This window comes from Paroedura picta, chromosome 4 (genome assembly GCF_049243985.1).
Source record: "Paroedura picta isolate Pp20150507F chromosome 4, Ppicta_v3.0, whole genome shotgun sequence".
Classification (NCBI taxonomy): Eukaryota; Metazoa; Chordata; class Lepidosauria; order Squamata; family Gekkonidae; genus Paroedura; species Paroedura picta.
In genome coordinates, this window is record NC_135372.1 from 10,895,505 (window position 1) to 10,906,767 (window position 11,263).

General features: G+C 49.2%; 1 protein-coding gene across 2 annotated transcripts; it reads left to right on the forward strand.

The window, feature by feature from the left end:
• The first annotated feature begins 5,642 nt into the window (after window positions 1–5,642).
• Window positions 5,643–10,786, forward strand: LOC143834918 (uncharacterized). 2 transcript variants are annotated; one of them, XM_077331846.1, is made up of 2 exons: window positions 5,643–7,668; window positions 10,058–10,786. In XM_077331846.1, exons 1-2 carry the CDS (start codon window positions 5,781–5,783, stop codon window positions 10,102–10,104), a joined length of 1,935 nt encoding a protein of 644 aa, XP_077187961.1. In that variant the 5' UTR covers window positions 5,643–5,780; the 3' UTR covers window positions 10,105–10,786. The 2 variants fall into 2 exon arrangements, with proteins under 2 accessions (XP_077187961.1, XP_077187960.1); XM_077331845.1 differs by having other exon boundaries at window positions 5,646–7,668; window positions 10,055–10,786.
• The last annotated feature ends 477 nt before the right edge of the window (window positions 10,787–11,263 follow it).

Below are 11,263 nucleotides of genomic sequence, written 5' to 3' on the forward strand. Positions count from 1 at the left end.
GCCAGTGCAGCTGCTGGAGGATGGAAGCAATATGGGCCCTCCATCGTGTATGTAAGAGAACACGAGCAGCTCCATTTTGGACCAATTGTAGTTTCTGGAGCAGGGATAAGGGAAGGGCGGCATGCAGTAATCCAGTCCAGAGGTGACCACTGCATAGATCACTGTGGTGAGGTATTCTGAGGTCCGATAGGGTGCTAATAGCTTCACTTGGTGGAGATGGAAGAAAAGGCAGCAATCCTTGAAGGGGGAGAAAATATATATTGGAAAGCAAAATGTACCTGATATTACAAAACAATAAAGACAAATGATTAAAGGCCCTATAACAATACGCGAAGTTGTGAAAGGTATAAAACAAAATTAAACCAGGAAAAGTAGCTGGCCCAGATAGCCTACCAGAACTATACTTCTGAAGACAAACTCTTACAGCCATTACAAAGTACAATGAACTCTATTCTTCAAAGTGAAAAGTTACCAGAGTCATGGAAGGGGGCCAATACAATATAATAATATAATAATAATAATAATATATGCAAAGAGAGCCAAGACCTTAACTTGCAAAAGAATTATATTTATACTGAATAATGACTACAAGTTCTTCACATCGTTTTGGAAGGATTATCGCAGGAGCTGACTGCTAGCTCTGCCCTCTGCTGAGTAGGCGTTTATGCTGTAAAAGGCTCTTGCTTGCCACAGGCATGCACAATACTAACAAAACCCAAAGGACTCCTGAGTTTGGGATCAAACCACAATTTTCTGTTACCATCTTCAAGTACTCAAAAGGGTGCCATATAAAGGATGGGGCAGAGTTGTCCTCTCTTGCCCCAAAGGGACGGACCAGAACCAATGGGATGAAATTAATTCAAAAGAAATTCCGTCTAAACAGCTGTGAGGACCCTGGCTGCTGCATTCTGGACCAGCTGTAGTTTCTGGATCAAAGTTAAGGGTAGGCCTGCATCAAGTGAGTCTTGTTTTTTTGGGGGTTTTTTGCCTTAAAAGGTAAAGATAAAGGTATCCCTTGTGCAAGCACCAAGTCATGTCTGACCCTTGGGGTGACGCCCTCTAATGTTTTCATGGCAGACTCAATACGGGGTGGTTTGCCAGTGCCTTCCCCAGTCATTCCCGTTTACCCCCCAGCAAGCTGGGTACTCATTTTACCGACCTCGGAAGGATGGAAGGCTGAGTCTACCTTGAGCCGGCTGCTGGGATCAAACTCCCAGCCTCATGGGCAGAGCTTTCAGGCTGCATGTCTGCTGCCTTACCACTCTGCGCCACAAGAGGCTCTATACTACTATTCAAAAGATATACAACAGAAGGGACAATGGACATCCTTATCTAATCCCTTTCTGTATTTCATGTGGTTCCATTCCCTATTAACGTTGCTGACTGTGAGATGTAAATTGATTCCACCCATTTAAAAACATTTTCTCCAAGAAACATTTCTGCTTGCTTTTCATTGATTTGATCCAAATATTCCATTATGTCAAGAACTGATCTAACATTTTCTTTCAACTGTCTTTTAGGTAAAAGAAAAAAAAACCAGATCTTCATGGATAAAGTCCTTAAAAATTATTTTCAGCCTTTAAGCTCATAGAATCATAGAGCTTGATGCAAGCCTACCCGTAACTTTGATCCAGAAACTACATCTGGTCCAGAATGCAGCAGCCAGGGTCCTCACAGCAACACCATGAAGGTCCCACATCCAGCCCATTCGTGAACAACTGCACTGGTTTCTAGTCGAATTCTGAATAAGGCTTAAGGTTTGGTAATTATCTATAAGGCCAGAAGCGGTCTGGACCCAGTGTAGCTGAGCGACTGCCTCTCTGCCTACACCCCTTAATGAGATCTGCACTCCACCACGTGATCCCTGGCCACAAGGAAGTCCGCTTGACCTCAACCAGGGCCAGAGCCTTCTTTATCGTGGCCCCCACCTGGTGGAACGAACTCCAGAGATCAGGGCCATAATGGAAGTAAAACCAAGAAAAGTTCCGCACGGTCTGCAAAAGGGAGTTCCTCCACCAGGCATTTAGTTGGGGTTGATTTACTGGGCCCCAAACCTCCTCCCTTGAACCTATTCACCTGAACTGACTAACCATGGGTCTGTTCGATAGTTTACTTGGTTTGAATATGATCTTCTCTGCTTAGTCCTATTATTATTGTTCAACAAAAATAGAGTCCAATCAGGCTCCTTTAAGACCAAGAAAGATAAATTCAAGGCATGAGCTTTCGAGTACCTGCACTCTTCCTTAGACTAAATGGAATAGGGATCATAAATGTACAGAAGAGAGCAAACGTTATTCCGATCTTAAAAAAAGGGAGGAAGGATGACCCGGGAAACTATAGACCAGTGAGTCTGACCTCTGTTGTGGGTAAGATAATGGAGCAGATATTAAAGGGAAAGATCTGCAAACATCTGGAGGACAATTTGGTGATCTAAGGAAGTCAGCATGGATTTGTTTCCAACAGGTCCTGTCAGACCAACCTGGTTTCCTTTTTTGACCAAGTAACAGGTTTGCTGGATCGGTTGATGTCATTTACTTGGATTTTAGTAAAGCTTTTGATAAGGTTCCTCATGATGTTCTGATGCAAGGGTAGTCAACCTCCACATGATCATGGACTACAATTCCCATGAGCCCCAGCAGCAAACACTGGCAGGGGATCATGGGAATTGTAGTCCATGGACATCTGGAGGACCACAGGTTGACTACCCCTGTTCTGATGGATAAATCGAAGGACTGCAATCTGGATTTTCAGATAGTTAGGTAGATAGGGAATTGGTTAGAGAACTGCACTCAAAGAGTTGTTGTCAATGGTGTTTCATCAGACTGGAGAGATGTGAGTAGCAGGGTACCTCAGGGCTCGATGCTCGGCCCAGTACTTTTTAACATATTAATGATCTATATGAGGGGGTGGAGGGACTACTCATCAGGTTTGCAGATGACACCAAATGGGGAGGACTGGCAAATACTCCGGACGATAGGGACAGAGTTCAACGAGACATGGGCAAATGAGAACAAGATGCAATTTAATAAAGATAAGTGTAAAGTTCTTCATCTGGGTCAGAAAAATGAAAAGCATGCCTACTGGATTGGGGATACGCTTCTCGGTAACACTGCGTGTGAACAAGACCTTGGGGTACTTGTGGATTGTAAACTAAACATGAGCAGGCAGTGTGATGCAGCAGTAAAAAAGGCAAATGCCATTTTGGGCTGTATCAACAGGGGCATCACATCAAAATCACAAGATGTCATAGTCCCATTGTATACGGCACTGGTCAGACGACATCTGGAGTACTGTGTGCAGTTCTGGAGGCCTAACTTCAAGAATGTAGATAAAATTGAAAGGGTACAGAGGAGAGCGACGAAGATAGAATCATAGAATCATAGAGTTGGAAGGGGCCATACAGGCCATCTAGTCCAACCCCCTGCTCAACGCAGGATCAGCCCAAAGCATCCTAAAGCATCCAAGAAAAGTGTGTATCCAACCTTTGCTTGAAGACTGCCAGTGAGGGGGAGCTCACCACCTCCTTAGGCAGCCTATTCCACTGCTGAACTACTCTGACTGTGAATTTTTTTCCTGATATCTAGCCTATAACGTTGTACTTGTAGTTTAAACCCATTATTGCGTGTCCTTTCCTCTGCAGCCAATGTGAACAGCGTCCTGCCCTCCTCCAAGTGACAACCTTTCAAATACTTAAAGAGGGCTATCATGTCCCCCCTCAACCTCCTTTTCTCCAGGCTGAACATTCCCAAGTCCCTCAACCTATCTTCATAGGGCTTGGTCCCTTGGCCCCAGATCATTCTCGTCGCTCTCCTCTGTATCCTTTCAATTTTATCTACGTCCTTCTTGAAGTGAGGCCTCCATAACTGCACACAGTACTCCAGGTTTGGTCTGACCAGTGCCGTATAGAATGGGACTATGACATCTAGTGATTTTGATGTGATGCCCCTGTTGATACAGCCCAAAATGGCATTTGCCTTTTTTACCGCTGCATCACACTGCCTGCTCATGTTTAGTTTACAATCCACAAGTACCCCAAGGTCTCGTTCTTAAAAAAAGTACCCCAAGGTCTCGTTCTTAAAAAAGTACCGAACCGAGCCCCGAGCCCTGAGGTACCCCGCTACTCACCTCCCTCCAGAACACCATTGACAACAACTCTTTGAGTGCGGTTCTGTAACCAATTTCCTATCCACCTAACTATCTGAAAATCCAGATTGCAGTCCTTCAATTTATCCATCAGAACATCATGGGGAACCTTATCAAAAGCTTTACTAAAATCCAAGTAAACAACATCAACCGTAATTCCACAATTCAGGAAACCTGTCACTTGGTCAAAAAAGGAAACCAGGTTGGTCTGACAGGACCTGTTGGAGACAAATCCATGCTGACTTCCTTGGATCACCAAATTGTCCTCCAGATGTTTGCAGATCGCTCCCTTTAATATCTGCTCCATTATCTTACCCACAAGAGGTCAGACTCACTGGTCTATAGTTTCCCAGGTCATCCTTCCTCCCTTTCTTGAAGATCGGAACAACGTTTGCTCTCTTCTGGAGCCAAGTCCTATGAAGATAGGTTGAGGGACTTGGGAATGTTCAGCCTGGAGAAAAGGGGGTTGAGAGGGGACATGATAGCCCTCTTTAAGTATTTGACAGGTTGTCACTTGGAGGAGGGCAGGATGCTGTTTCTGTTGGCTGCAGAGGAAAGGACATGCAGTAATGGGTTTAAACCACAAGTACAAGGATATAGGCTAGATATTAGGAAAAAAAATTTCACAGTCAGAGTAGTTCAGCAGTGGAATAGGCTGCCTAAGGAGGTGGTGAGCTCCCCCTCACTGGCAGTCTTCAAGCAAAGGTTGGATACACGCTTTTCTTGGATGCTTTGGGCTGATCCTGCATTGAGCAGGGGGTTGGACCAGATGGCCTGTGTGACCCCTTCCCACTCTGATTCTATGTAAAGTAAATTGTGACAAATTAGTAAACTGTGTCATAATATCCAAATCAAGCTATATTATGCCTTATGATAATTACCCTTGGCGATTCCCCTTTTGAGATCAGTTGTAGTTTACAAAAATATTGGAGAAATAAAACTGTCCATGTTAGTAATTAATGGCACACACTTTCCCAGTTGTGAAAATAAATAATTAAGAGAGACTAGTTGCTGGCCCCATCTGTCTCCACCCAAGCTAGGAGTTTTTACAAAGTATTCCGTCTTAACTTGTGAAGACTTCCTGAAAGGAATAGTGGTATAAAGGATTCAGTTGAAAGAATTTGGTTTAGTGTCAGGATTTAAAACAAGCAAAGATATTAACAAAAATATTAATACACAAGACCAAGCAGAATGGGTGAGAAGCAGTTTTAAGATTGAGGTTTATATACTTGGGTTTTATGTTCAAAAATATCAATTTTATGTTATTTTAAATTAAGCAGAACTGCGGTGTAATAACAACAACGAAGACATTAACAACAAAAACAATTTGACCAGCTGCCATTTGGCTCCATCATAAACGCCAGAATAGCATCGTCGACCACTGATACGCATGCGCCACTGATACGCATGCGCCAATACTCCAGCGCGCTCTTTCTCCCTTCTCCTCCACTGACGGCCCCAGACAGACGACCCGGAAGCGGAAGCCTCTTGTGGTTTCCGTGACGACAGTGAGCTGCCGCTTTCCTTGCGTCGACTCCGATCTTGGCGCCTAAATATCTGAACGGAAGCGGAAGCAGGGCTGGGTACTTCCGGGGGGGCCTAGGCGGCTTCGAGTCGTGTCGGCATCGTCGGGGAGTATGTCGCGGGCCGCCAAGTATAAGGCGCCCAGCCGCCGCGGGAAGAACCGCCTGGGCCCCAAACGGGGCCAAGCCTGGGGTCCCGGGAACGGGGAAGAGGCCTGGGGCGGCCCGCCGTCCGCCAGGAGAGGCCGCTGGGACGGGCCGCCCAACTGGGGCCCCGGAGGACCGGCGGATTGGGGCCCCGGGGGACCCCCCGATTGGGGGCCAGGAGGACCCCCCGATTGGGGCCCCGGAGGGCCGCCCGACTGGGGGCCTGGAGGACCCCCCGATTGGGGCCCTGGGGGACCGCCTGACTGGGGCCCCATGGGGCCTCCTCCCGAGATGGAAGGGGGGCCTGGGCCGCCCTTCCCATCCGGCCCTTGGGACTGGAGGCCACTGCGAGGGAACTGGAGAGGCCGGCCCTGGAACCGTCCCCCAGGCGAGCCAAGGCACAGGCCTGATGCCCCGATGCCATGGGGCGGCCCACCTGATGAGGGCCCCGAGGGTTTCGAGCAGCCTCGGAGGCAGCGTCCGCCTAGGCGCGGCGGTGGCAGGTGGAGCAGCCCTGAGAGAATGGAAGAAGGTCGCCGCCGGAGTGCCAGCCCAGAGCAGTGGGCTAGGGATGGCCCCAGAGATCTCCCTAGGAAGCAGAGCCCCAATGGAGAGAGAAGGACCTGGGGGAGCCCAGGAAGGGAGGGGAGTCCAGGCGGGGCTGGAGGGAAGAGGGAAAAGGAAAGTCAGAGCCCTAGCAGAGAACGCAGGAGCTTGGGCAGTTCTGTGAGAGACATAAGACCGAGCAGAGAGCAGGTGGCAGGTACCTCTGGTGGGACTGGAAGCAGGTGGGGCAGGACTGAGAGGAGGGGGAGAGAACACCACAGCCCCATTAGAAAACAGAGTGCCTGGGGCAGTCCCAAGAGAGAGGAGAGGCAGGAGCGGTCGGGAAGCTCCAGGCGCCGGGCGAGGGAACTGGATGAGGCTGGAGGCAGGAGGAGTTCTCCACGGGGCAGTGAAAGGAGCCGTCAGAATCGTAGCAGAGAAGGAGGGAGCACTGATAGACTAAGGGGGGAATGGCAGAACCCTAATGGAGAGGCAACAGGACGGGGCAGCCCCAGGAGCTATGAGGGAATTGATGATTTGGATGGAGAAGGAGAAGAGAGCTACAATAGGGGACGTGAGATGAGCCCAGATGGTGCAGGGAGCGCCTGTGCCGAGGAACGCTCTTCTTTCATCGACAGCAGCTGTTCAGTTCCTAAGGAGTGGACACCATGTGAGTCGGTGGTGCACTGGTGGATGCAGTGCCAGAGCACCATGCCAAGAAAAATGGCACAGCAGCTGAAATCCACTTGCCCCCGTCCTGTCCTGCCTGACAGATCATCTGAGACCCCGCAGGTCAACCCACGCATCTTGTCCTTGCTGAACAACCATCAACAGATCTCGCTCCGGCGTGAGATGTACTTTGTCCTCTTGCTGCAGGAAGAGGTTCTGGACATGCTGGCACCAGCCATGACCGTCTATGAGATGGCGGAGGAAGCCATGGAGAGGGGTGAGCCGGTGGATCCCATGGAGCTGCGTGAGTGGTCCCGCCATCTCATTCGCTTCATTGGCAGCATCAATAGCAGACTGCTCTTCAAGCAGCGCTCCTTGGTTCTCGGCTTCATCAACCCACGGCTTAAGGTAGTGGCGGCCAAAATGAGCGGCCAGAGCCCGGATGGGATGCTCTTCGCAGAAGACAAAGTGAAGCTGCTGAAGGAGATAATTATGAGGTTCCCGCAGCTAACTGAGATCAAGAGAAAATTCCCTCGGAGAAGATACAACCCTTTCGCTGCAGCGTCCTACAAGCCGGCCTATTGGAAACCCTTTCTGGGGTCCCGGTCCAAGGCAGTGGGCATTGGCAAGCGAGGCACAGGTAAGGACTTCTGTGCCTTAGAAGCATAGAATCATAGAGTTGGAAGGGACCTCATGGGTCATCTAGTCCAACCCCCTGCACTATGCAGGACAGTCACAACCTTGTCGCTCATCCACTGTCATCTGCCACCCCCTTGAACCTTCACAGAATCAGCCTCTTTATCAGATGGCTATCCAGCCTCTGTTTAAAAATTTCCAAAGATGGAGAACCCACCACCTCCCGAGGAAGCCCGTTCCACTGAGAAACTGCTCTAACCGCCTTATCGCTGCTCATGTGGGAATTCACTGAGTTCAGCTCTGAGGCAAATGCTGCCTGCCTTGATGGGCACCACCTTGACAGTGGGTGACACAGCCCTTGTCGGTCTCTTCTTTCTAAGTTCTCTATACCGTTAGTTTTAATTAGCACGCATGAGAGCTGGAAGCATAAAAGCTAAGTGCTGCAAGAAGTTGCAAAGAACCTACAAGTTGTATGAAACTAGCAGAAGAAATGTGCACTGGTTTACCAGCCTGCCTGTCTCAGGAGAGTGCTGGCTAATGACCAGCGGCACGCTGTCCTCTATGGGCCAGTGGTTCATTTCCAGGCCTGCTGGCTATTAATTGAGGGACATACCCTTGTCTATGACAAGCAGGAGGTTCTTTTTGAGCCCTGTCTGTGGCTTACTTGGCTCAACCCAGCAAGGTTTGTGCTGGCTTTTGAAGCCATGAATCCTCCTCCTCCTCTCTTACCCTTTCTTCAGTAAGAGAGTCTGTGGCCACCGTGCATGGTGATGACTGCCACTTTGAGAGTGCCCGACTTACTTGCCACCAGTGGTGGTAAATTGCAGGGCAGTGCTCTTCCCGAAATGTTGGGGAAAGGTGAGGGCTAGGTGATCTCCTGCTGCTATCTCTTCAGGCTGTCCAGGCTACTGTGGAGGGGATACAGTTGTAATACCTTTGCCAGGGGAGGGAGGTCGGACAACTTGGCCAAGAGGCCACCCCAGCCTTTTAGTAACATGCCTCGGCTCAAGTGGTGGTGGGGCAGTAGGCACGGGAGGAGCAAGAACTGGTGCTGTGTGGCTGCTGCTCCTGTCCCCTCAGAGGAAGTACAGGTTACTTGGTTAGCTGGACTCCAGCCCACCAAAACAAACAAGACTTATCTACTTTGAACAGACTTTCTCAATATTTTTACTGTTGAGAAACCCCTGAGACATTTTTCAGGTTTCGCAAAATCCCAGAAGTGATGTGATGGTGCAGAATATGGTTGGGAAGCGGAGCTGTGTACATGCTCAGCCTGGGCCCTTCCCAAATTTTTATACAGTCTGAATAACATACCCAAATCAGGTCATTATCTAATTAACCAGCCTGTACAAAGTTTGATAAACATTTATCCAAGTGGCCCAAGGCCCTTGTCTTATCTCTTGTCTTGTCCATCTTCAGGCACATGGTGGGGGATGTTTTCCCTGTCTGGACAAACTTCCAGGGAGATTTTCCCTGTATCAGGCAAGCTGCCCATCCATTTTGCAGATACCTTAGTCTACACAAAGTTCACACTCCATTTCTCCAATGGTAGGATGCTTCACAAGTGGGAAAACCAGAGATGGTCACTCCATTGCCAGGGTTTCATGAACCCCTGGTTGAGAAAACCTGAATTAGAAACTGCCTACTGGGGAGTCAGATGGTTGGCCTGCTTGCAACCCTGGTCTGTCGAGTCTGGCAGGAAGGGACCTTTTCCAGCTCTGCTGCTTGAGATCCAGGAAGAGAAGCTGAGTCTTTCTGCCTGCTGAGCACCAGGTTCCTCACTGAGTCATAAGCAGGTTAACATAGGAAGCTGCCTTATACTGAGATCCTTTGGTCCACATAGCCCAGGACCGCCAAGTTGGCTACCTGAGCTTCTGGAAACAGACATGCTGTGAACTCAACTTGGGGGGCCGTGGCCTCTCCACTGATGGTATTTGGGGATGGAGAGCCTTTCCCCCTTTTATGCTCAAGGAAGATGCTCTGGGAAGGGCTGACAAATTGGGTAAGGAGAGAAAAGAGAAGAAGGAGCCAGCTTAGTAGAGTGGGTAAGAGCAGCAACCTCTAATCTGGCAAACTGGGTTTAATTTCCCATTCCCCCACCTGAAGCCAGCCGGGTGACCTTGGGCTCATCACAGCCCTGATAGTGCTGTTCTCGCAGAGGAGTAACATCAGGGCTCTCAACCCCATCTACCACACAGGGTGCCTGTTGTGGGGAGAGGAGGGGAAGGCGATTGTAAGCTGCTTTGAGACTCCTTTTGGCAGTGAAAAGCAGGGTATAAAAACCAACTCCTTTTCTTCTTCCCAAGACTTTAGAGCAGAGACCATTCCTTCCTGGTGGCGAGACATATTTCCTCACAAATACTGGCTTAGAGCTCTTGTTTGTTTTACAGCAGGACGGCGAATGGAGCAGAGCCACAGCAAAGGAGCCGGAGGGCACTGAGGGGTCAAGCAACGCGGTGTTGGGGCCTTTGCCATTTGCCATTTCTGAGAATTTCTCAACACCAAGAAGCACCTGCAGCATGAGCGACTCTAACCCTCCAGGCTCCATGTTAGCCTCTGTTAGTTGGGGCCACAGCAGCCCCACCCCCAAAGGCCATCTTTCTCTTCATCCTGCAGAGGTTTTCCCTGGGTAGCCTTTGGCTGTGTTTGGGGCTAGCCAGGGAAGATAGCCAGGGCTGCCGTTCATGTGGACAGCTCTGTCTGGGCAGTTTTAATCTTTGGATTTTCACAGTCCAAATGTATTTTCTTTTTGTAATTGCTCTGTGTGGAACCAAATGATTTTTCTTTGGGGGATCCCAAAAGTTTCATCCCTCAACTTCTGTGAGGAAGGCAGTTGAAGAGTGCGTCTTGGGAACCATTGGTTGCTTCCCCAACCTGCCACCCACATCTCTGGATCATCTTTGTGACAAATAGCAATTTGGGGAGTCCTATGGAGATGGGCTCCCAAAAGGGACTCTGGAAATGCTTGTTCCTCAAGGGGAAATAATGCCTCTGTAGAAGGGGCCATAGTTGCTCAGTTCCCTCCTCCTCCTCTTATGGCAAGACAAATGAGGCTTGTCCCCGTGTTCAATTGTTCCTGCGTTCCACAGTTTACTACTGAATAAAAAGTGTTTTGGCTAAAAGGTTCCAATGATGTTTTTTGCTAGCCAGACCAATGTAAATGCAGTCCCACCTCAATTTCCTAAATGTTCAAAGCTCTTCACATGGGTAACCTTCACAAAAGCCCAGTAAGGTTGGCTTGCAACCCCACGTTGTGCAGCTGGGTACGGTTGACTGCCAGCTCAGCTTCGGATCAACTGGTGTTCTTGGCCATTTGGGCTGCAGCAGACCTGGGGAAATGAGACGATGACCTGAGGGATGCGGTCGGGAGAATGTGGACTACAAGCGGCCTTTTGATCTTTTGATCCTTTTTCACGCTGACACCTGGGGCATGTGGCTGTTAAGACCACTGGAAATAGTCCTGCTTGGCACATTGGGGTGGGGTGCGTGGTCCAGGTCTGTTTTTACCTTCAACTCACCCCCGTGTTGCCCTTCTTCAACTCACCCACCAGATTCAGATCCAGATTCCGTGTGTTGTGAAACCTTTTTCAGACCATGGG

Bases quoted from the DNA above. Each gene is read 5' to 3' on its own strand.
- LOC143834918 (XM_077331845.1), top strand. From the start codon at position 5,781: ATGTCGCGGGCCGCCAAGTATAAGGCGCCCAGCCGCCGCGGGAAGAAC. The intron at 7,669-10,054 runs GTAAGGACTTCT...TTTGTTTTACAG, and splicing joins CATTGGCAAGCGAGGCACAG to CAGGACGGCGAATGGAGCAG.